We start from the raw sequence: 26,385 nt of genomic DNA, 5'->3' as shown, positions 1-26,385 counted from the left end.
CATGAGAGGTTGCTCGGGAAGTGCAACCCGCTGCACCACTGCGCCAGGAGTGCTGTGAGAACTCCCAGGGATCTATGAATGTAAAGTCGAGAGTTGCCAATTCCACATGTGGGGGCATTGAACCATAAAAGCTATCGCGCCACACTCTTAACGCTAAGCTCAAGTGTCGAGTGTCACGCTCTTATCAATCCTTTTCGCCTCGATGTAACTCGCACTGAGATGCGCATCCAGCACGTGATCATTACGTTTTGCACCCTCCTCGCCTCTTGCGCTCACCACAGCCCTAACATTCGCGCAGAAGCCGGCTTCATTGTCTTTATTATCGCTTCCTGAAGAGATCACATGCCCTAGATTGCAGAGAATAAGAAAGCCAATCGATCTAATAAACCGGAAGGCACGGCAGCAAGGTCTTGCGAAACTGTCGTTTGAAAGCTCAGACATCGAAAGCTCAGGTGGTCGACAGCCTGTGTGCCACAATCGAGAAAGAGTGTAGAAAGAAAGGAAGAAGGGGGTTAAAAATCTCAGCGCTTTAAGAAACTGGACGAATATCATCTACAACCGTCTTTCGCTCCGCCGATTTTGCTGTCGAAGATTATTCGAGTTTTCACCGCTGTCATCGATGTGCTACAGTATGAAAAGTGCCGTCAAAGGTATACAGCGTAACAAACAGCAGTTTTGCTTACTTGCCGGCGAGTTCAGCATAGCCGCAATGTGGAACTGGACTGAAAGGTTCAGTCCTTGTGGGATGTGAGATTTGTTTTCTTTTTTATTTTTCACTGTGAGCCGAATCAATGTTAAGAAAGACTGAAAAGGAAGCACTTGCATGCACAACAATCGTGGTAAATATTTTCTGTATATTTTGCTCTATGTTAGTTATACTTCAAAAATGAGCTAAAAGAATCTTAAAATGCAAAATATGGGGGGGTGTGTTTTTGTACTAATTTATATCATAAACGGCTCATTTTTGCTGCTATATATGCAAGAAGACTAAACCCATTTTCGCTCGGACAGAACGATACAAGTACTCACCTTTGGTCCTGGCTATTGAAGAGTGGAATTCGCTTCCGTCTAGCATTGCGAATATCACTGGAACATCGTCATTCCAAACAGCTCTTTGGTCATACTTAGAAAATTCCAATGTAGAATGATGTGCGTTTCTAGTTTTGTGCGTTTTGTTTGCTTCAGTGTGTGCGTGTCGTCCCAAACGTTCCTCGAAATGTTAGATGCCATCCTTTTTAACTTCTGAAGGTGTAATTTTTGTTATTTTGATTTGTGGGATTTGTTACATGTGCATTTTTCCAAGCATCTGTTCATAGCCACTTTTTCCTATTATCTTGTACCCTACTTCTTAACTTGTTTATTTCTGTGTTCAGCCGTTTATGTTTTGTGTTGTATATTTAAGTTTTCCTTGATGAATCCCCCCCTATGTAATGCCCGCATTGGGCCTTTAGGGTATTGAAATAAATAAAATAAATAAAATAAAACAGCACAGTTGGATAATTTTGTGCTAGGTATTTTATTTAAGAGGACTTCAATATCGTGCAAAAAAAAAAAAAACTTCCCCGATCTACCTGGTCAAGCTAATTGCGACTTAAGTCAATAGTACATTTAACCTGTTATCTTTGTTTACCTTTTTATAAGCTTGAAAATTCGAGTTGCACGCAAATATTCCTGCAGTCTTTCCTGGGCTTTCCTCTTGCGATAAGCCGCATGAGCTGCTCGTTGCGATTCGAGCGGCAGTTTCTTCTGTTTGGCGGTTTCTGAAGCCGCTTGTACGCGCTTCTCAGCACGTTCCTGAAGCGACTTCATCATTCGCCTCTTCGTTCTTGTAGCTGCATGTGTACGCAACGACGTTTGCCCGAGTTTCTTCGAGACTTAGCGCGAGAAGTCGTGGCTTTTTCGCTAGTGACCCATCTAGTGCTGATGCACTAAAGGAAAAGCGTGACCTCAGGCTTTAGAACATTTTGGCAGTAAACATGAGGAACAGCTGCAGTGTGAGGAAAATTTACGTTCAAATGGTTCTGCACTTTGCGGACTTAACGTAACCAGCAGCATGTACTGTATATACTAACACGTCAGCGGCGTTCATGACCGTAAAAAGGAAACTGAAGCGAATAAGTCTGTTTCCATATTGCCTCAAACTTCTTGGTTAGAAGTTCATCAAGCACTTGCAGCGTCAGTAGGCTTACCTTGTTTGCGTACTTCTAGCATGTTTCTGGTGCGCCTGCACATGATTCTCGTTCCTAAAACCAGAATCGGTGTTCACTTGCGCACCGGCACGAATCCTTTAGCGGAAGCGTTCATAAAATGTTTATTCATATTGTATTTATTTTTTTAGAGTCAGGAAATCATAACAGCTTTCAAGAGGTGCTGAGGAACTCCAGCTGCTTTCGCTTCCGTCTGTGTCTGCTAAAAATTATTTTTTCATGACTGTACCTACGGCGTGCTATGATTAGGCCCAGGAGAGGAGGGCATATTACAAAGCATGCAAAGAAATAACTGCTGGTTAAAAGTTTATGTAGCACAAAAAAAGAGCATTCACGCACACACCACCATAAAAATTCCGGAATTCAACTAACCATTACTGCCTGTATATCAAAAAACTGTATTCTGTCGGCAATTGCATGATTAATATAAAAATAAAGCGGGTGAGAAAGAAAGCCGGCGATTGAGGCACCCGTGCATTTAAGTGCTCGACGAATCCGAAAAAAACTCTCAAAGGTACCAAAATGTTTCACGAACGCTTAAGTGAGAACAACCTTACCGAGTCGTATATATTCTGCAGGCCTTGGAGTTCTTCTCGTGACTCTTTTGACGGTGCCGATGGTCTACTCCTTAGTACCTGTTTTTCTGTACATTCGTGGCTGTTAGAACTGTCGCATGAAAACCAGAAAATTCCACTCGTGGCCCAAATTTGCACTGGAAATGATCAGCGCAACACCTGGTGCGTTGACACGCATTATGCCCTGGTAAGCCTGAAATTAGCTGTTCGGGATATTCTCATACCGATTGGAACTAGTCTTGTGCTTGCTTCCCTGATTTTTCATTCTTTTCTCATTCCTTTTAATGCCTTGACTTATTCAAATTGGCTCATTATGGCGGCGCTACGGCGCTGGCGATATGCCCTCTCGGCACACTTCTAAAAGCTAAGAAGTTTATGAAATTTCATACTTGGAATTTAGCCTATTGATCAAAAACAAAAAAAATTCTCTCATAATATATTTTTTATGACGTGCTTCGCTTTTCTAGCTTAGCCCCGACAAACTTTATGTGCTTCGGCATTCGAAAAGATGTGGCGCTGCAAGTATCAAGCGATCGGGTTTCAACAGTGCAACTTAGCACCAAAGCATGCCGCATCTCCTGTAGTTGGACCGAATTAGTAAATTATGATTGAGATCGTTTACATGCCTGAAAATAGCTATGTATGCCCGTTAGTGAAAGGTTTCGCGATTTCTAGTCGGCGTCGCAACGGCAATACAGCGGTAAAAGTATAAACAGGCGCTCCTCGTACTTTGAAGTTTTCAGTCATCAGGTTTAAGGAGCCAGACTCAAGAGCAATCTGCTTCGGCCAGAAACGGAGGATTCATAAATAAAGAAACGCTGCGTTTACGCGCTGATGAGAACCTGTGTCTGCGCGGTTTGCGCAAATTTTTCCACTTTGTTGCTTTTGTAAGGCTTTCGTGAAAAAGTGCGGATATGGCAATCTTGCACGCCTTGCTCTGCGCAATAACAGTACTTCAGTGCTTCAACTATAAACTAATGTTCTTTGAAGTATGCTATACGATGCACAACAGCGCAGTGTTTTCCTTTTACTTTAGTACTTCTAAAAGTACTTGGTATTTTATAGTACTTTAGTACCGATCGACCATTATGAACAGGCGAGAAAGCATTGCTGGGCCCACTACAGTGCTGCATGGGAGATTTTTCATAAATGAAAAAAAGGAGCACTCTTAACCCAAAATAAAATAGAATTATAAGATCGGTTACTTAGGTTAAGTGCTTTAAATTTGCACTGGAAACAAGTTTTCTGAAACTACTAGCGTGTCAGAGTGTCCTGCGCCACATAGGTTCTCGAAATACAGGACACTTCTAAATAAGAGAGTTTTTTTCAACCGGTGGAGCGGGCAGTGCGTCCAGAATTCTCCTAGACTTTCATTAGCTGAAGCTTCCGACGAATAGATCGAGAAATCGCGCATTTCTTCGGTCGCGTTTTGAAACCAAGTGACGTGTGCGAGTCCCCGAGTCTCGAGGCGAAGATATGATGTACTCGCGTTGTTCTCGACGTGTCAGGTAGGACTTAACTGTGTCTTCGTTGCGACGAGGTCGAATAGTCTTTGGAGAGTGAATCTCTGTAGCGCGTGCCTTGAAATAGCGAACTACTAAGACATTGTCGTAGTTCTAGAGCAAATCACTGCTTGTCAAGGGTCACTGTGACGCACATGCACACAGCTAGTTGGTTGGCGGCTGTAGAAAATTGTTGAAATTTTTAAAGAGTTGCCAAGGGGTACTAACTATTCGCTGGACCTCTTGTTATGCTCAGAACTATGCTTGTTAACTCCTTAGGTTCCGTGCCTTTTAACCATGGTTAGCCCGCTAATGAGGGATGCCAGTTTCAAATGCTTCCCCACCGTTCATGAACACGCTGTGACATCTGCCTTGCAGCTAGAAAACTGCAGTTTTTGTTTTCAGTTTGTCTCTTTCAAGCGTGGTGGCGATTTTTAAGATGCTCGTAACAGCTGTCTGTAGAAGGCTATAATGGGCCCCTCCGCTAGCGTGGCACAACCCCTCAAGCGCGGCAAATCACGTGATTCAGCAGCGTCCACGGTTCATTTTGTCGACGGTCTGGATAGCAGTGACTCTGGCGGCCGCCTAATCTTTCGACTCTAGCTCACAGGGCGAATACGAACCAAGGAACCTGCGCACAACATCGGTGGCTGCGCCTCGGTTACTTTTTAATTGCCCCCATTTGGCTCGACTCAGCGGCCGTCTTGAAAGGATGTTGACGTTACGCATGCTATTTGTATCATCTGTAGGGTTTTAACATCATATGGCGCGCATTTCATACTGCCTGCACTGCGAAAGGTTTGCTCAAATGCTCGCCCAATTGCGTGCCCAACTATAGGGCCTTGAAGGATTGTTTTCAAATCGGAAAACTGTAACAGCTAGATCTCTTCTTTCTCAGAAGTATTTTCTTTTGGATAGACAGGGATTTCGCATGTTCTGAACGATTTTTAAAATTTTCTTTTTCTATGTAATGCCAGCACATCTTTGCAAGTTCCATTCATATTTTATATAAAAACCTTGCCTTCACAACTATTGTTACCTAGCAAGAAACACAACGCTTTAACCAAGCTTGTAATATTAAATACAAATAATACCTTTATTTCAACATCAGGGTTGTTAGGGGTGCTCCCAAAAAGCGTATGACTGGCTTAACAGAGGGGCGCTCCCCGTATGTAAAAACCGGCAGCTACAGAACACGGACAGAACAATAGAAAAAAAGACTACAGTGCATAGGTAAACATAATATTCATAAAAAGTTAGTGAACATCCTCTTGCGATAATAAATAGGTGAAGTCAGCACAATTAACACGAAACGCTCAAGAACACTGAAGAATGCAAAACTAAGAATAACAATAAGAAAAAGGGTGAATGGAGCGAACTTGCAGCAAGAAAAAACCCGTATCATTAGGTCCTCAGGGCTCATTGCTACGATTAAGAAGAGTAGGAATTATATGTCGGAGCATTTGACGACCGTAATTAGTACAAAATGATGGCACATACCAGAAGTCGTTGTGACGTGTTTGGTAGTAATTAGCTTTGGGCCGTAAGTTAGCTGTGCCATCAAAGAATACGTCATGATTTTTTCGTTTTCTTTCATATCGTTTACTTAGCAATATATTATATAGGTCAATAATTGGAGTTACTTGTAATGATGCGAAAAGAGGTTGAGTGAGCTGCAAACGAGGCATTTGCAATGATACGAATGACCTTTTTCTGTATTTTCTGTAACCTATATGTATTTGACCATGTTGTTGTACGCCACACCAGATGAACATATAAAGGTTAGATAGAAATAGGGCGTTATAAACTAAAATTGTTACACTCATAGGTAGTAAAGAGCGAATTTTGTATAACATGCCTGTGCATTTTGCAAGTTTTTATAACCAGATTGTCGATGTGTATCTCCCATGAAAGATTGCACTGCAGTGTTACACCTGGACACTTTACTGACGCCGCTATTTCAATGCTTTGAGAACGAAGCGTTAGTGTAAGTAAATTTTATAATGGTTTGTTCTGAGGTATAAAAAGTACAGCTTTAGTTTTGGTAGCGTTAATTTTCAATAAAGATTCGGTAGTCAATCCGACCAATTTGCGCAGAGTTTCATTAGCTTTTAATGTAAAGTCACTAAGTGTTTTATAGCCCTAAAATATGCTGATGTCATCTTCATACATTGCACCTTTAGCGCTGTTGTCAATGTTCACAATGTCGTCAATATAGATATTAAACAGTGTAGGTCCAAGTACACTGCCTCACGGCACGCCAGAATGAATGGATCTTAAGTGCGATGAAGAATTGTTAATTACAACCAGTTACTGGCGGTGCTCTAAATATGTTATTAAAAACCTATGTAATGTGCCGCGAAATCCATAGTGCTCAAGTTTAAGGAATAAGATTGTGATTTATGGAGTCGAATGCTTTGGAAATATCCACGAAAGCCCCGAGAGTTATTTTTTTTTCTTCAAATATCTCTGATATAATTTCCTTCATGGTTAATAACGCTGTTTCTGTTGATTTTTCTGCGACAAAACCAAACTGGAAGCTGATATGACTTTGTGTTTGTTAATAAAGCTTATAATGCGCACTTGTAACAGCTTTTCAAAACATTTCAAAAAACTGGCAAGATCGATATAGGTCGGTAGTTGGAGAAATTATTTTCGCCTCCTCCTTTAAAAAATTACGAAAATCTTGGGAATCTGTAGCTTTTTCGGGAACGTTCCTGAGGAAAATGCCAGGTTTATTATGTATTCTAATATCGGTGCCAATATGTCCGATGTGTACATCGCTGGCAATATTAGGAGGCCGTCAATGTCCTTACTTTTACTATTTTTCAGCGACTGTAGGACCAACAGAACTTCGTTAGTTGTAACAGGGGTTAAAAATGCGGTTTCGCTAACCTTTTGACTCATGCTGTTGAGGTATTGGTTTTGTTGCGTGCCGTCTGCAATGGACACGAAAAAATTATTGAAAGCATCTGCTAGTTGAGAACCGGACAAGCGAGTGCCCTGTGCGACTATTTCATCTACTACAGTCTTCTCTTTTAAGTTCAGCAAATTACTGAGTCTCCCCCAAACAATATCAGAGTGCTCTATTACTTCGCCGTTAAATTAGTTACTCATAATGTTTCATTTGGCTTGCCGATTTATACTGTTAGCTTTATTTCTCGCAGCATTAAACTTCTTCAGATCGTCAAAATCTTTTCTTTTTAGAAATTGCTTAAAAAGTATGTTTTTAATTCGTATCGCCTTTAGGCATTCCTTTGTTATCCACGGCTTACGAGCCTTCGAAACTCGCACTCTTGTTTTTTATGAAAAAGACTCACAATACAGCTGCTTGTAGGTGGAAATAAAAATACTATAAGCTTCATCAACATTGGTGTCCTCATAGACGCTGCTCCAATTTACTTGCGACAGTTTATCATAAAACGTTTGTAAAGTAGTCTGGTTTGTGTCTTGAATACGCATAAGAAACTTTTTTTGCAGGTTTGTGAGGGGGGACTGTGAGATTTGTAATTAAATAAATTGGTAGGTGATCACTAAGATCAGCTGCCAGTGCACTGGATATTGACAATTCATCACATGCATTAGTAAGGAAGGTGTCTAGTAACGTTGATATTTCGTGCTTAATGCGTTTTGGTTGATTTATGATATTGAAAAATGCATTGGGCTCTAGTATAGCGCATAATTCTTATTGAAATGCTGAGTTTTCAAGCAAGTTTATGTGCAAGTCCCCGCCTAATATGAGTGTGCTATTTATGATCATTTACCCATCTGAAGTAATCGCCTATAAAATGGAGAACTTTGTTACTGCCTCCGCTGGATGGGCGATATGTGGCAGTAATAATAAAATAATAATAATAACAATAGGAATTAGATTTTAGGGTAAGCACCTCGTAGTCATTGGTTACAACACAGAAATTGTCAAGTAATTCGCATTTTAAAAACGTTTTCGGCAGCATCGCAACCCCCCCCCCCCCCCCCCCCGACCTCTCTTAGAGCTCCAGTTAAGGAAAAATGCGGTGTATTCAGGTATATTAAGATCAGCAGAGTGGCTTTCGTACTATGTCTCAGAGATCATGACAACTTCAAACGTAAAGCTAAAGCTGGAAATAAAGGCACATATATCATCGCTTTTGTTTCGCGCTGATCGAGCATTCAGATGCAGAAAAGAAATGTTACTGCTTTTTGTCTGATAACGGGTGCTCAGCTCGTAAGGTGTCAAGGAACCATAACTTGAAGCGTTCACTGATGCGATGAGCTCGGAGTTACGGTATGTTGCAGTCTTAACGATAGCCATACGAAGAAGCCAAAAAAGTTCAAAAAAACGAAGCTTTGAAAAAATGCAAATGTAAACTGCAATGGGCATACTTAGAGTATGGCACAGAAACTATTTTTTTGACCACGTCTGTGCACAAGTTGTACACTTTACAGGGCATGGCAAAAAAGTCAGTAATTTTTTAATCTAAAACGAGGAAAAAGGCACTACAAGCTCTCTTAGTACAGCCATCACACATGTATTTACAAACCTCATTAATGGTTAGTCTAGCATCATTGTAAGAAACAAGGGTTATGATGAGGAAGCAGTAAACAGCTGTTCTAAATGTCAAAGTGTCAATGTCTTTATACCGAAAAACACAAACAAGAGGAGCATATTCACTTGTTTTCATTTCTATCCAATCTTACACCTGTGAAGCAACATTCTATTTTGGCGGTCCATGTGCTGATAACAAAAACGCTTAAGCGACCTTCGCCAGGTCAGCCTCACAGGTAACATGCAGGATTGAAGAGTTTTCACTTTTTCGCATTAAAAACTTTCCTTGTAACACCCACACGTCTTTTCAGTTTTTCTCCTTTTTGAGTTTTCGAGCTTTGCCTAGCAGCATCTTGTTCTCGACACATAAAGGCTTATTTATGTACACGAGGTCACTTGTGTCAAATCCCAGCCTATCTGCTTTCAGAAGTTTCTTCCGAGCAGCTGACAGCAACTTTTCACGAGCAGTTCTTGAGACGAGCTTCATCACAACATTAGGTTTCTCCTTATCTTTCGAAGGCACACGATGCACTACATCAATGTCACCGTCAGTAACACTTGTGCCCAAACATTTTGCAATGTCCGCAACAGCCTTGTCTAGGTCTTCATTCATTAGCTGCAACCAGAAGTTCTTGAATTTCAAGGTGCATGCTTCTACTATATTGTTTCAGCATATTAGCCCCTTCCTTGCCTGTTTAAGCTCCTCCTTCAACTCTTCGTTTTCCGCGCGACGTTGCGCAGCTTCGGCCTTCACTCCAGCAATTTCCTTCCTGTAACGCTCAATATCCTTAAATTCTTCAGAACCATCATTCACAAACCCAATGGAGCTACGAATGCTACCAAGTTCAGTGTGGATTTCAGTACTTGAAGCATCAACCTTGGCTGCATCTTTTTTTATTTCTGTGGCGAATGCATCTAGCTTTACTCGGCAAGTACCTTCACAACACCTTTGATAGTGCAAGGTTGCTTTTCCAGAGCCTTTGCAACATCCCCTAGGGCACCCTGGTCAGTTCCCGACATTGCCGGATGGCGAAAGCCAACAGCTAAAACAGCACACCGAAGAAAATTCGACATCAAAGTGGACACCTGTGGCAGCAGCAGCGACGAGACTATCAGCGTTGTGTCTAGGAAGCTTTATAAGAAAGAATTCAACTAACCTGAAAAATTGCAAGAAGCTGGTTAGGACCAATCCGTACGCCGTCGCCGCTGCTGCCAGAATGACCAACATGCTCCGACGAATACACCGCCCCCAGAAGAAGCGATAACGGTCCGCTGTTTGCTTTAAACTTGCGTAGATGGCAGGCGTGTCGATTCAGTCACAGTGAAGTCATCGTGCAGAAGGAAAGTCCGCGATGCGTTGATGATAGACGCCCGATCCTCGAGCAGGCAGCAAAACGTTCTTGGAAACTTGCAGTTCACTTGAATAGCACGAGCCTCAACCTGAAAAATTGCAGGAAGCTGGTTAGATCCAGTCCGTACGCCATCACCGCTGCTGCCAGAATCGGTGCTTTCTGTGCCAGAAAGTGTGTTAAAGTATCTTCATTTTGACGTATTGCACTTTGTTTCAAACATGATAGTTTTTAGACCAAAATTTGCGAAAGCCAACAAATTATGGATATTTTATGTGCAGTAGAGAAAGATCTGAACAAGATCATTATACGTATGTCACTTGCAATGCGCGCAGCTCTTTTCAATGGGAGCCAAAGAAGCCCAATTCTTCTGGTCAATGAGCTTCCTGACCGCCTTTTCTTGATACCGCCCACTGCAACAGCAACTGCAGACTGTGAACAAGAATCAACCCAGATGGGAGTTTAAATGGTTGGCGCCACCCTTTATATTCCATATGCGGAAATATTTACTCCATCAATATGGAGTAAAAATGTGCTAAATTTGCTATCTTCCTCTTTGCACTAAATAATGGGGCATAATGACGGATTCTTCTTATAACTCCCATTTTAAATGGAGTTTCTCGGTCTCAATGTGCTCAAACTCCCCAATGAAGTAAAAAAAAACCACTTTGCGCCATCCGTCGCGCCACCTATAGCGTCTTGTCTGCTTCTGGTGTCAGTCGTCTGATAATGGCGGTGAGTGACGACCCCCTGGTTACCATCGTCACTGGATCTCTGCTCAGTTCTGCGCCTTCACGGGCGCCTGCCGCGGTACAGGATATCGGTTTGTCACCATTTTCCGCTACAATACGCTTGTGAATTGAACTGCTCTTGTGAAGCCCCCAGTGCTCTTACCATACCTGACCTTCCTTTGTTAGTGTCGCCACTCTGTTAGATCCCCGCTTAGGCCTAATTTTCAGAGCTTTTTTTCAGTGTGGTTCTTGCGGTGTGTTGTAGCAAATTATAGTGCGCTGCATAACATGGAACTTCGATATAACATAGTTTCGACGCCGATATCTTGATTGAATTGCTGAGGTTACCTTTTTGCCTCAGTTATATTGAAGTGTCAAGCATTAAAGAAGAGTGACTATGAAAGCAAACACTGGCCTAGCAAACTACCTTCAGGGGTGTTTTCATTTTCAACTTATTATGCTCTGGTTTTTAGTCAAATATATCGTGGTGCATGACCGTGAATGCTACTCCGCGACTCCTTTTCAGTTTTGAACTATTGATTATAATATTACACCCCTTTATCTACGAACATAGCCAGCCAAACAAGCTCGTACTGCAACAGCAGGCGACAAGCAGACGACTCCTGCTGCCTACGCCGACGCTGGGCTTGCAGACGGCGATAAGAACGCGTGACGCGGGGTCCCATTAGGGCAGCGCAGTTCCCTAAGTTGCCCCTGCAGCTACTGCCCCTCCCCCAGGCTGCACTGAAATGTCTCCCCCGAGCCACTAAAAAAGTTTTCATGAGCCTACGATAGATTTTGTTTTCTTTTTGCTGACTCTAGCGAAATGAGTGCATTTTTGAGTGAACAATGAAAAGAACACTGAAAAAAAGTAGATGATGTTTTGAAGAGAATCGCTCGAGAAATTGAAAATGCCGGACAATTCAACCTGATTAGGCCAAATACAAAATAGGTGCAGTAGCCTTTCGGTTTCATTCTTTGTTTTCAAGGTCAAGCAGGCTTCAAACAAGGATCGGCGAAATCAGACTTGAGCTCCGCCTGAAGAATACGAGGCGATAGCAATAATGTGCTAATGCCCATATATGGGGAATTGGTTACTCTGTACTTCACATTCATAGATCCCTGAGAGTGGTTCTACCGCTACTGGAGCAGTGGTGCAGCGGGTAAGCGATGCGCCACTGCCCTGCGACATCAGGCGGTGCCACCGATGGGGCTTGTGAGAACCAGGATGCTCTTCCCGAGCAAACTCAAGGTCACGGAGAAAGGTTTCGGGCAAACATCGTAGCTAGGCAGGCGAGTTGGTGATACATGTTGAAAAATAACCGCGTGAGAAACGAAGACGAAAGGGGAGAAAAACACAGGGTGAGTGCTCGTCCTGTGTTTTTCTCCTCTTTCGTCTTCGTTTTTCGCGCTGTTATTTTTAAAATAAACATCTGCGAAACCTGAGAGTCTGGGTTTTTAGTGCTAGAGCTAAATAATCTGGGACCGAGGCTACACTGAAGGGATTGGCCTCCAGTGCACAAGTGAACATTAAATATTGAAGAGAATATCCTTGTCAAGCGCGTTTCTGTTGAAGGGTTGACAAAGCGGGGAAAAGGATAGAGCGGAGCGCTTCAGCTACCCACGTCCACAGCTTGCTCCCTTCGCTGTTCGTGATGTAGTGGCCCTCCCTGTCTCTCCTTATGTCATTGCTACCCTGGAAGTGCGGCGTGGCGCTGACGCCACCCGGTTGCGCATGTATATCGTAAATTGAGATCCAAATTCAGGCGTATTATCTGATTATCTGACACGGGCGCTTCCGACAAGCCCGGTCGATGTTAAGGCAATGCGCATAGATTCTCTTTGTGTGAGCGAACGCTTGCTATCGTCTTTACAGAGGCGTTGCTGCCGCTTGCAGCGAATGTTGGTAATAACTTTTTCTTCTGTGTTTGTTCCTCCACGGCTCTAGCTGTACGGAATTTATGCAATTATATCGCTGTGTTAATTTTGACGCGTAATTTTCATTTTCTTGCTTGTACCCTATTTTAAAGTATGCCACTCCTACTGGGGCCAGAATATTGGTATGGCGTATTATGAAATAATAAAGTGGATAATATAATGACAGTACTGGTAATACTTTTATTCCCAATTTGCATGTTCCATTTTCGGTTACCGGCCTCTAAAAGCCAGAAATGCCTTCAGAGACTAGGTGGAGCAAAATCAGCTAAAAAAGATGTATCGAACACAAAGAGAGAAAAAAATTCGAATATTGCCTTTTCAGAAGACAGGGAGAAAAATTATCAGACAAAACTGCTACGCATCAATTTCGTCGCAAGAAAAGATGTTTTTTGTGGGGGGATTAACGTCCCAAAGCGACTCAGGCTATGAGGAACGCCGTAGTGAAGGTCTCCGGAATTTTCGACCGCCTGGGGTTCTTTAACGTGCACTGACATCGCACAGTACACGGACTTCTAAAATTTCGCCGCCATCGAAATTCGACCGCCGCGGCCGAGATCGAACCTGCGTCTTTCGAGTAAGCAGCCGAGCGCCATAACCACTTAGCCACCGCGGCGGCTGCAAGAAAAGAAAAACGCAGAAGCCAGTAACAGGGATGCTGGAGAACAACGCAGTCATTTATAGCACAGGAAGTATCATAAGCTCAGGATTACGCCGTACGCGGGAAATACGCAAAGTGGACATTTAATAATCGTTATTAACATAGAATCCAAGTTCGATAATCTTCTAGGGCTAGAGAAAAACAAGGTAATAATAACAACGATCCAGAAAGAAAAACAGTAGCGCCGAAAAAACACACACAGTAGAAGAACGACGTAGGACAAGCGCTAAAAGGTGGCAAATAGGCAAGTCCTGCCAGTCGTCTTTTTGGCTCCACGGAAGCTTGTTCAGCTCTGCGCACGTGTAGCCAGCGATGTAGATAGGAACGGTTGCAGCAAAAACTTAGAAAACACTTTGTGAAGTGCTGCACCGGTGTGGTCTATGAGATACCACTGACCTGCGGGAAGGCCTATGTGGGCCAAACGGGCTGGTGCATCAATGACCGTGAAGCAGAGCATGCGCGCTCGCTCAAAGGAGTAGGAGGGCGCATCTACCCAAACACTGCGCAGAGTGCAAGGTGCGTCACCGAGCGGCCGAACATTCGGCGGGGGAAAATTGCAATCAATGCAAAAAGTGTGAACCACGACTTGATGTGATAAAGATTCTTGGCAGGACAGACAGACAGACAGACAGACAAACAGACAGACAGACAGACAGACAGACAGACAGACAGACAGACAGACAGACAGACAGACAGACAGACAGACAGACAGACAGACAGACAGACAGACAGACAGACAGACAGACAGACAGACAGACAGACAGACAGACAGACAGACTTTATTGAGCAAGTGAGTTTTAGACCCAGCTGGGTCCCTGGTCCACTGCGCGGTCCCGCACTGCATCAAGTAGGTCATTTCGGGACATGACGTCGGGAGCCCGAGTCACCGCAGCAAGCTGCGATGTCGGGTCTGCAGAAATTAGCAGGACCTCCCAGTCCTACCAGCTCGAGATGGCGTGCTGTCCCCGCGGGGGATGGTCAGTAGGGCAGCCGAAAAGGATATGGGAGAGTGTGGCATAGGGTCACCGCATAGGGAGCATGCAGGGGATGTGCCGCAATAGTGGGATAAAAGCTGAGGGGATGACAGAGAGCGGGTCTGGAGGTGCCTGAAGAGGATCTGTTGGGAATGCGTAAGAGAGGGGTGGGGAGGAGGGTACGTCCGACGGTCCAAACGAGGTATTTGCGTGAGCTCCACAAAGGTGTGCGCCCGCTCCCTCGAGAATCCTGGATCGAGACTGTCCTGAGCCCGGCAAATCAAACCTCGGGCCAATTTATCGGCAGCCTCGTTTCCAGGGTTTCCGGAGTGAGCCGGCACCCACTGAAGCTCTACCCTGCGCGGTAAATTTTGGGTAGGGGTGTTCAAAAATTGCCAGGCAGTGGCGTGAATCCTACCCCTGGCAAAGTTGGACAGAGCCGCTTTGGAGTCGCTGAAGATGTATTCGGCGTCCGAATGTGCAAGGGCTAGGGCGATGGCGGTCTCGTCTGCCTCCTCAGGCGTAGAGCCCGAGGGAAGACGGTGAGTTAGGGGGTGAGGTAGGGTTGGATTGTAGGCAACTGCTACCGCTTCATGCGCTGTACATGCGACGTCTACCCAAACGGCATCGTGGGCTTGCCCATAATACTTATGGAGGGCATTAGCGTGAGCTACGCGGCGAGGGATGTGATATTGGGGATGGACGTTTCGAGGAAGGGCTTTCACAACGAGAGGTGTATAGATGTGTCGAGGGATGGCTATAAGGGTTGACTGGTTAGCAGGTATGCTGATGCGAAGGGAAGAGAGTATATGGCGGTCAGTGGCGCTCGTGGCAAGTCTAAGGTACTGTGTCTGAAGGTGCGCGTCAACTAGTTCCTGAATGGTGTTATGCATGCCTAGTGCAAGAAGTTTGGCTGTGCTAGTGCTACGAGGTAGGTTTAGGGCTACCTTCATCGCAAGGTGGATCATTGCGTTAACGCGTTCGGTTTCCGTGCGGTTCAATTTGAGATATGGGGTTGCGTATAGAATGCATCTAAGCGCAAATGCGTGCACTACTTTCATGTTGTCCGCTTCGTCTAAATCCTTGTTAAGGGAGGACACTCGGCGTAGAAGGTGCAACATGGATTGCGTGGAGGCCTTGAGTCTTTAAGGGTGTGTTCATTTCGTCCAGAATCCTGCAAGTGGAGGCCAAGAATGCGGAGGGCGGGTGTGATGGGGATAGGGGATCCTTTTAAATTTATTTGGATAGGTGAGTTAGCGCCAGATTTTGGCCTAATTAGGAAGAGCGCGGACTTAGACGGGGAAAATTCGAGTCCTATGGCCGACGCGTGAGAGGAGATGATGTCTGCTGCTAACTGAAGAGTTTCCACAATTTCCTCGTCAGAGCCATGAGTGGTTCACGTGGTAATATCATCAGCGTACAGGGTATGCTTTAGGTGTGGGATTAGAGCCAGTTTGTGAGCTAGGGGTATGAGAGCAACGTTAAAGAAAAGGGGAGAAAGGACCATTCCTTGAGGGGTTCCGAGCTCTCTGAGTGTATAAGGGGATGTGGTAATCTTATCTATGTGCCGGGAGGCAGTGCGGCCCGAGAGAAACGCGCGAGCGTAGTTGTAGGTTTTAGGGCCTACCTGTAGAGCCTGCAGTTCCCGTAAGATGGCATCTTGTCGAATTCTGTCAAATTCCTTGGTGAGGTCAACTGCCAGGATAGCTTTAGTGTGGTGGGGGATGGTATCATCAAGCACGTCATGCGTAATTTGAAGTAGGGCGTCCTGCGCAGATAGATGCGCACGAAAGCCGAGCATACTGTGGGGGAAAAGGTGGTTGTCTTCATGTGCGTTGTTAGCAGAGCAAGAATTATGTGCTCGAAGACCTTGCCTAGACAGGATGTAAGAGAAATGGGGCGGATGTTTTCTAGGGTGATAGGCTTGTGGGGTTTTGGAATAAAAATAATTTTTCCATGATTCCACGAGGCAGAGAGAGTACCTGCCTCCCAACATTCGTTAAAGTAGTTGAATAAGTCAGAGATGGAAGCATCGTCAAGATTTCTGATAGCTGCATTGGTAATTTGATCATCTCCGGGAGCGGTATTCCGTAATTTCAATAGGGCGGCGCGAAATTTTGATTCTGTAATAAGGGCGTCAAGCTCGGACAGGGGTGGGCCCGCATAATCAGGATACTTGCAAAGGAGACCGGGGATTGTATAGGTGCATTTCACCTTGGCGAGGAAGGCGTCGGTGTCCTGTCGATGGTTGTGAGCGAGGCGGCGAATGCTAAGGCGCGTCTGAGATTTGGATTTCGTGGGGTCTAGCATGTGCCGTAACAGATGCCAAGCGCGGGTTGTGGAGAGATTGCCGCGGAGACCGTCACAAACCTGAGCCCAGTTAGCTTTGCAAAGAGTGGCACTACATTGTACTATTTGGGATTGAATCTGGGCAAGTTTGAGTTTTAGCCTCCTATTGTGCTTCTGAGTCTTCCACCTTTGCGTTATGTTGTCCTGTGCTTGGAGGAGGTGGGCGAGAGCTTGCGGTCAATAACAGGGGTGTCTGGGGTAGAGTCGAGCGTTTGAGTGTGTTGGCGAATGTCTTTTTGCAACTGAATAATCCATTTGTCTAGGTCGAAGGGGGCCTGCGTTGGCTGCGCTTGTCTAAATTTGCGGAGCGCGTCCCAATTAGTGTGCTTAACGGTAAATTTGCGCTGAGATCGGCGATAGTTTAGCGTTATTTGAATTAGGTGATGATCGCTGCCTAGTGTGGAAAGCATTCTTTCCCACTGCAGGTGGTCCACGTTTCTACCAAGCGTGAGGTCTGGGCTAGTATTGGCAGTAACACTGTTACCAATCCGCGTAGGTAAGTTGAAATTACTAAAGATGGTCAGGTGGAGCGCCAGCGTCTCATTCTATAAAACTGTACCTCTGTGGTTGGTGCGCCGATAGCCCCAGTCCACGTGAGCGCAATTAAAATCTCCGGCAATAGGTAGGGGGTTTGATCCGGCCAACTTTGTTGCGGATTTGAGAAGTGAGGGGAGAAAGTTAATTGGCTGACGTGGGAGAAGGTAGCAGTTAAGAAAGAACAGGGTTGATTTTGCAGGGGTGGGCGGTGAGACTTCAATGAGGCTGTAGGCGATAGGGTAGGTATGTACGTGCTCCACGTAATACAACGATTTACTGACATATGTGACCACCCGAGGATGATCAGTGGGGCCTGAGGGGATAAAGCGCATCCTGGCAGCTGCCTGCAAACATTGGCGTCCTGAATGGCGATAATGTCTGGTGGGGATGACGAACTTGCGATAATTTGCCGTAGAGGATCGCGATTTCGCCGAAAGCCCCTGCAATTCCACTGAATAATCTGTAAAGAATTAAGGCCCGTCGGAGGAGCCATGTTGTTGGGTAGTGAGGGGAAGGAGGGGTGTGGAGAGTGGGACTGCGGGAGGATAGTCCGTTGAGAGTCCAGGGGTGAGGCGAGTTAAGCGCTCCTCTACCTGGGTCATGATGATACATATGACACTATTCATTAGACGGGTAATGGTAGATCCAATCATAAGCTGGCACTGTGCAGTGAGCTGCGCAGTAATGCGCTCTGTGAGCCTGGCTTCCAAATTTTGGGCGAAGGCCTGAAATTTGGCGTCTAGGTCTATTGGTTCGACTGGGCTCTCATCAGGCCTTCTTTTTTTTAGGGGGAGGTTGGATGGGTTTGGCGGGTTGGGTGGGTGAAGGGGAGGGGATGGTGAATGGGGAGATACAGCAGAGGTGGCGGTAGAGAGGGCTGCCCTGAGCTGCTTTACCTCCTCTCTCAGAGCCTTCACGTCCGGGTCCTGGGAGGTCCTGGTGTTCGTCCCGGCAGCCTTGGAGGCCCATGTTACAGTAGACGGGAGGGCCGTTTTCAGCGGAGGAAAGTCGCTCTTGTTTGTTTGCAGCGGAGGAAAGTCATCCTTGTTAGGGGGCATTGCCTTCTGGGGCGATGGGTTGCGTGGTTGGGCGGTGCGATTCCTAGCCATGCACGAGCCGGTGCCCGTGAGGTGCTGGCCTCCACAGAGAATGCAGCTCGGTATGCAGGAGGGAACATCTTGCGGTTCATGCTTGTCTCCGCACCGTGGGCAGAGACCTTCTTGGGGTGCGGGCACACGTCATGCCTATGGCCCGGCCGACGACAGTTCGTGCACGCGTCTGGGCTTCCCTTGTACGGCGTGCATCTGTACACTACACTCATGTAGCGTATGGTATAGGGGACTGGTCTGGGCAGGAGTGGTGATAGTAAGGCACGAGAGGTTCTAGAGGCGTACCACATCAGAAAAAGAGCAAAAGGGTGTGTCTGCGATACATATATGAACCTTGTTAAAGCTGAGATATCATATCTTGAACGGTTTTGTTGATCGCACGTGAGATTTCTGTCTGCGCATGCCTAGATTTTCTTTATATTTGCTCGCTTTTCGAAGAATAAAGTCAGATGAAGTTAGCGCTTGTCCTACGTCTTTCTTCTACTGTGTATGTTTTTTCGGCGCAACTGTTTTCCTTTCTGGATTGAAATTAACCATTTAGCCCAAATGGAAGTTCTTGTAATTAATATTAATAATACCGTTTATTACAACTTTTTAGAGGATAGTACAAAAATCAGGCCAGTCAAATCCAACAAACGACTGCGACATCTGGGCCCGGCAGTTACGGCAAATACGACAAAACGGCAAAATTTCACTAAAATTGTAATATAAAACGGTAATAGTAATATTAATCATTTTTATGGCGGAAGCAACATCGGCAAAGAATAACTGAAAATCCTTCGCTTTGCAGTTCTTGGCCAGGCCTACAGCGATACACCTGGTGAACTAAAGTGGCAAGAGCGACGACGATCGGCCCCGCAAGATAACGACACAAGCAGCGCCAGCCAGGAGCATATAAAAGGACGAGGCTCACCTGTGCCCCCCACACTTGCTCAGCGGCGGTGGCGGAAGCAACATCGGCAAAGAATAACTGAAAATCCTTCGCTTTGCAGGTTTGTGTGCTTTCACTTATTGAAGTCATAAGAAACCTTCTGCCAAACGCCGCCGCCGCTTGAGTCTGTGCTGTTGCTGTAGTTGTTTTCTATTGTGCCGCATGCTTTTCCATCGCGAGTGCTATGGGTGATCCTGTTTGTGATATATGCCTGGTTTGTAATCAGTCACTTCCAGCAGAGGGCTCGTCCCTTACCTGCTCAGAATGCCGATACGGTTACCACTTAGGCACTTGTTCTAATACGACGAAAACTGCCCACAAAGCAATGACAGATATCGATAAAAAAAATTGGAAGTGTCAAACATGCGTAGTTTCAGCTGCTCGAGGCTCAAAAATTGTAACAAAGGTACAGAATGAGCAGTCTCTGACAGAAAGGATGCTAATGGAAATCAACAAAAAGCTCTGTGAACTACCGGAAATCAAACAGAAGTTAGATATCCTTTTCCAGGTCAAAGAGACAGTGGAAAGTATGGAAAAGTCTGTTCAGCATCTTTCAGATCCGTATGGTGAAGTGCTGGCCAAAATGCAGCTTCAGTCGACTGAGATTGTCACTTTATCAAAAAGGGTTGAAAAGATTGAGGCACAGATTCAGTAAGAGAACACTAACCCGGAAATTTGCGAACTACGACAGCAAATAAACAGTCTGGAACAATACAGCAGGCGGAATAACTTGGAAGTACATGGACTTGCACAAACCAAAAATGAAAACTTGTTCCAAAAAATCAATGCTATAGCCCAGGACCTAGAGCTTCCTCAGTTGACTGAGCACGACGTTGAAGGCCTTCATAGACTGCCCGCTAAACGTGGTAAAACCCCGGCAGTTCTGGTTCGCTTTTCCTCACGTGTAACGAAGGACCAATGGATGGCAAAGAAGCAAAGTATGCGGGACGCTGAATCCACAGTGTACTTTCTTGACAATTTAACAGCGCAGAACAAAAGGCTCATGTGGATGATGAAGACAAGGGCCACAGAAAAGCAGTACGAATATGCTTGGCACAGTAATGGAAAGCTTTTTGTGCGCAAGTGCCAGGGTGAAACGGCAATACGGATCGCGTGTGTTGCTGACCTGGAAAATATCATCTAAGCAGGCACCGCCTCTACTTCGTCTTACTGATCAGTTTTTTTTTATCATTTTTCTTTTATGGCATCACAAACAAAGCCTCTTTACTACGATGCTTTATCTTTTAACTCTACGGTGCGCAGTTGTCTGGTTCTCGAAAATGAGAGGATGTCAGTCTTTCATGTGAATATTAGAAGTCTAAAAAATAAGCACTTTGAAATGCAATCAGCTTTGGATTCCCTGAATCATAGATTTGATATACTAGCGTACACTGAAACATGGTTCACAAATCAAAATGATGTTATTTTCTTTCGTGGCTACAAGTTTGAAGGCGTGTTCAGAGAAAACCGTAGAGGAGGTGGCGTCGCATTGTATGTTAAAGAAAACCTTGACTATGAAGTTTTATCAGATTTTCCTCTTGTCGATGCCAACTACGAATCGGTTGCTATAAAATGTCATGGAACACTGATAGCTTGTATTTATCGACCCCCATCTAGTGAAAGTGCCGAATTTATCAAATTTGTGCGTGATCTTCTTGAATATGCTTGTATCATAAATATCCCTGTTGTTTTGGTTGGAGACTTTAACATTGATCTTTTGACAAATAGCTCCTCGCGACGTCTCTTTTGTGAAGCCATTGATGCATTTCTCTGCACCAATGTTATTCAGTCACCAACAAGAATAACCTTAGAGAGGGACTCATTATTAGATTTATGTGTTACAAATCATGAGTTATCAAGTGTGCTATCAGGTGTGCTTACGTTTGATTTGAGCGACCATCTGCCTATATTCTGTTTTTTTCCTCGAGCGATAAGAAAAAGGAAGCAAGTACCACCTCCCCAGATAGTATATCGCAGTTTCAATCAAGAAAACTTAGCTAGGTTTAGATCCATGATGGAAAGCACTCCCTGGAGCGAAGTTTACAATGAGTTAAATCCTAGTATAGCGTACAATATCTTTCTTCAGTTAGTAAAAGGCAAATATGACACCGCATTTCCTTTGACAGTGGGAAAAGCTCACAGAAAGTCTCGAAAGCCGTGGGTTACGAGAGAGTTATATCGACGAATTCAAACCCGTGACAGGCTTTTTGACAAATTCATCCAATCAAAAGATCCAGTCATACTTAAGGAATATAAAAAACTTAGAAATAAGTTAGGCTCTGATATTAAAAAAGCTAAGAAACAGTATTATCAGAAAAATTTTCAGCAGTCTCCAATTGCCCTAAGAAAATATGGGATTGTTTGAGCGACCTCATGGGAAGGACGACGACCCATATTCCCAGCACATTAACATTCAATGGTGTTGAATACAGTGGCGCTGCTTTGGCAGACAAGTTTAATGCTCATTTCCTATCCTCTGGCGAATCATCTCAGAAGCAGGATAGAAATCTTGAAATTGCTCAGTATATTGCCTCTCCAATTGGTAGTTCCATATTCTTGAATCCTTGCAGATCTATCTATCTATCTATCTATCTATCTATCTATCTATCTATCTATCTATCTATCTATCTATCTATCTATCTATCTATCTATCTATCTATCTATCTATCTATCTATCTATCTATCTATCTATCTATCTATCTATCTATCTATCTATCTATCTATCTATCTATCTATCTATCTATCTATCTATCTATCTATCTATCTATCTATCTATCTATCTATCTATCTATCTATCTATCTATCTATCTATCTATCTATCTATCTATCTATCTATCTATCTATCTATCTATCTATCTATCTATCTATCTATCTATCTATCTATCTATCTATCTATCTATCTATCTATCTATCTATCTATCTATCTATCTATCTATCTATCTATCTATCTATCTATCTATCTATCTATCTATCTATCTACCTACCTACCTACCTACCTACCTACCTACCTACCTACCTACCTACCTACCTACCTACCTACCTACCTACCTACCTACCTACCTACCTACCTACCTACCTACCTACCTACCTACCTACCTACCTACCTACCTACCTACCTACCTATCTATCTATCTATCTATCTATCTATCTATCTATCTATCTATCTATCTATCTATCTATCTATCTATCTATCTATCTATCTATCTATCTATCTATCTATCTATCTATCTATCTATCTATCTATCTATCTATCTATCTATCTATCCACCCATCCACCCATCCATCCATCCCTCCATCCATCCACCCACCCACCCACCCACCCACAGGCGATTTTCGCCTGACGGCGCCGATTTGACGCCCGGCGTCGAGAAAAACGCCCGCCGCCGCCGATCAGGACCGGCTAGATTTTGACGCGGCGCGCACGCGTCTGACGCTACCGGAAATGCCTGTCGGAGTCACTTCCGTCTGTTTTCGGCGGGAGCGCCAGCCGTCTCACCGTTCCTTGCCGTCCCTTGAACACTTCGCGCGCGTGCGCTGGTCACCACCATGGCTACGTCGGCGAAAGCATCACGCGTGGAGTTTAACGACAAACTTACAGGCGCGATACAGAAGCGTCCCATATTGTGGGACAGCACAAGGAAGGATTTCAAGGAGCAGAGGAAGAGGATGGCGGCGTGGGCCGAAGTGGCCACCGAAGTTGGATGTGACCCGGAAGGTATGGTTGCATTGCTACTAGTATTTCTAGCAAGACACAGTGCAATAACTTTGTTTTACAACCAGGTCAGATAAAAAGGGACGCGCGGTATATCCGCGCCGACTTGCTTAAATAACCAACCACGTCAATGGAAGCCAAGATAAAATACTGGCATACTTCTGCAATAAACAGCTGTCATTGATATTACAAAAGTATTATATTTAACTGTTTTATTTGATGGTAATGTGTGGTAGTAAACCGAGGTTAATCTGTGCAATTCTACTTGCAGACAATAATCTACAGGGGCGGTAGAAGAGCCTTCGTGATACATTCACGAAGAAGCACCGCGCGTGGAAGACTGGTGCGCCAAGTGGCTCGGGAGCTGCTGATGCACAGCACGTGAAGTGGCCCTATTTCCACATGATATTTCTAAAAGATCAGGTGGATATTGGCAGGTATGTCCCCAATGCTTCGTGGGTTACTTTTCGAAATAACTTACTTGCAAAAGGAGCTGAAGAAAGCCTTAAGTAGCAACATAAGGATGCTGGGCAGGTAAAAGCATATTCTCAGTAAGACCAAATGTCATATAAACTGTTGTACAGTAGATGTTGAAATTTCTGTCTTGTTATGCACACACATTTGTTGGGCCCACCACTAGGCTAATCAATTGCATTTAAATACGAGGCCTGTGCTTCCAAACAAGGAAATCAATAAAACATTCGAGAAACCAAATTGTGAAATGTAAACCGTGTGGTGTTCCGTGTCATCTGACGCTTAATTTTTCTTTCAGCACCTTCTCAAACAGCCATGTGCAGGACAGTGAAACTGCAGAGTCGGTCCTGGAATCGATCTACAGTGAAACAGAAGGTGCAAATTTACATTCCAGTTATGCTGCTATGCACCTGCAAACACTGTCGTTCACAAGTACCCACACTTGCAATATAATGAGCCAGCAGTGAAGTCTCTCAGATGTGAAAATAATTTATTTACTTCTGATGCTGAAACACTGCAAGGTGGTTTAGTTAAGAGCAGGAAGTGATCATTGTATGCACTGCATTCAACTTATGCTGAACACCATCTTGTCCTGTGTGGGCTCTGTTCTGAAATACATGCTTTCATTTGAAGAAGCAGCATGGGAAGTTTACAAATCATTTCTTTACTTTTCCACTCTTTAAAATGATCCAAAAACCTTTCTGAGTGCTTAAAATTTGCAATTCTTTTCTTTATTCAAGATGGAGCAGAACCTCCTGAAGATGGTGCTTTCTCTCCACTTGTGCCCTCAAGAAGTACCAGCCCAGAGCCACACACACCAAACGGGAGCTCACAAGCCAGCACCGCTGCAAGAACCCTGGCAGCCCCTCGGTCTGGCACAGGAAAGAAAAGGAAAGAGAGGTCTCGGTGGCAGGACGACATTGAAAAAGTTGACGCCTTGATAACTGAGGACAAGGACCAAGCGTCAGTCTATGGGCAGCTAGTTGCCCACAAGCTGCGTGCATGCCCGAAACATGCGAAACGGGACATGGAAATGGATTTGCTGCAATTCATAGCGAAGTATACATTTCATGATAACCCTGAATAAATGCACATCAGATAGTTTTCTAAAAGACCTCGTATAGTGTCGTGTCCGGAAGTTGTTGTCAATGCAGCAAAAGACACGCGATAATTTCACACTGTTTATTTACTACTAAAGAGGGTGCGACCAGCGTCGACCGAGGCGGAAGCCGAACTGCCGCCCGAAGGACAGAGGGGACGGCGCGGCGTCCACACGAGGGAGTGGCTTCCCAGAACAAGAGGGCGCGGGGGCCCGCCGTGGGGGGCATCTTGCGACGGCGCGCGAAGAGGGGCAAGTGGCCGTTAGAATGGAACACTGGTGACACAGAACAGAACGAAAGAAGGGGACACAGCACAGGGGACACAACATATAGTGACAATGGGTGCTTTAAATCAACTATGGATTCTGTGGCACTGCAAGTCCAGTGTGAGCCCACTGCCACGCAACGGCACCTTCATTAAAAAAGTACTGGGCGAAAAGATTTCTTGTGTCCGCAGCACTTGCTCTGTAGTTCCTAGACTGCGTTGTTTCAAGGTCAAGCAGGCTACTTGACACAGCATCACTTCTCCACTGGCCTGGGACGATATTCCCATAATCATCCTCGGAATCCACATAGCCTGGTGGACAGTAGGTTGTTTCCCGGGCAGAAGAGATGAAGTTATGGAGAGCGCAGCAAGCCAGGACAGCAAAGGTTGCATTTTGGGGTAGAAGGTTCATGGGCCCAAGCAAGATTCTCCAGCGAGCTGTCAAAATGCCAAAGGCATTTTCCACGATGCGCCTGCACATTTTGTAAAAACATGATTATTTGTAGCTGTGCTTTAGCATTACACAAGTTATTTTACTTGAAAGAAGTTTCTCTGAGTGCACTTCATCTATTAGTAATTAAAAGAATATCACATGAGAGAACATTTGCTAAATCTTGTTTCAAAGGTGCATACACACCAAACTTTAGTGCTTTATTCACTGCTTCATTGCCTTAATTCACCATAAGACTAAATAATGCTGCCTCAAAAGAAAGTGTGACAATGAATGAAAAAAACGGGGACCATATTGCAGTTTTCTTGTGCCTCATGCGACCTGTGTATAACTGTAGTATCGAAGCCACCATTTGGCTATTTATGCCGGAACAGCGTGACTAAAGGAATTCATTTTTAAACTATGCATTGGTCGTAGACAAATACAATGTGGTGATTTATGTTTATAATGCCTCATGAATCATTACAAAGAAGAAAACACACTATCAAGAAAAGGTGTTTAAAACTTAGTTTTTTACAGGCCGGAACGAGAAGTATGTACTGCAGAAAACAATTTTCTCTTGCTTCCTTCTCACTCAATAAGATACTTGTCACTCAATAAGATACTGTACTGAGCCATCGCTGGGCATGAAAAGCAGTGCAAGAAGTTCGTCCTTTTTTTTCCAACAACACAAATAAAAAAATGCCATATTTTTACAATGGCATTCAATACCTTGCTCTGCTCAGCCGGTAGTTGAACACCCTCTGGATTGGCAGCATGCCTTTGGCCAGGAATGGACGCAAAAAATCTGTCCTCAATTGGAATGCTTCGTCCCCGACAAAAACATGCGGCGCAACCTTCTGGCTTTTTGGAAGGCGTGCTGCTGCTGGTAGGGCCACGACGCCATCATTGAGCTTTTTTCCAAATGTGCACGATTTGAAGACTCCGCCGCCACTGTGTCGGCCTGGTGCACCGACATCTACCATCATGAACTTGTACTTTGCATCCACGATGGC

General features: G+C 44.6%; 1 protein-coding gene and 1 pseudogene across 1 annotated transcript; both read left to right on the top strand.

The window, feature by feature from the left end:
• Nucleotides 1–19,824: 19,824 nt before the first annotated feature.
• LOC144123807 (uncharacterized) lies at nt 19,825–20,532 on the top strand (annotated as a pseudogene).
• A 2,877-nt stretch (nt 20,533–23,409) lies between these two features.
• On the top strand, nt 23,410–25,408 carry LOC144123033 (uncharacterized). The gene is made up of 3 exons (XM_077655955.1): nt 23,410–23,537; nt 23,873–23,949; nt 24,315–25,408. Exons 1-3 carry the CDS (start codon nt 23,503–23,505, stop codon nt 24,659–24,661), a joined length of 459 nt encoding a protein of 152 aa, XP_077512081.1. The 5' UTR covers nt 23,410–23,502; the 3' UTR covers nt 24,662–25,408.
• Nucleotides 25,409–26,385: the final 977 nt, after the last annotated feature.

Source organism: Amblyomma americanum, chromosome 3, assembly GCF_052857255.1.
Source record: "Amblyomma americanum isolate KBUSLIRL-KWMA chromosome 3, ASM5285725v1, whole genome shotgun sequence".
NCBI lineage: Eukaryota > Metazoa > Arthropoda > Arachnida > Ixodida > Ixodidae > Amblyomma > Amblyomma americanum.
Note: the sequence above shows the minus strand (reverse complement) of the source record. Positions and strands in the feature narration are given on the sequence as shown.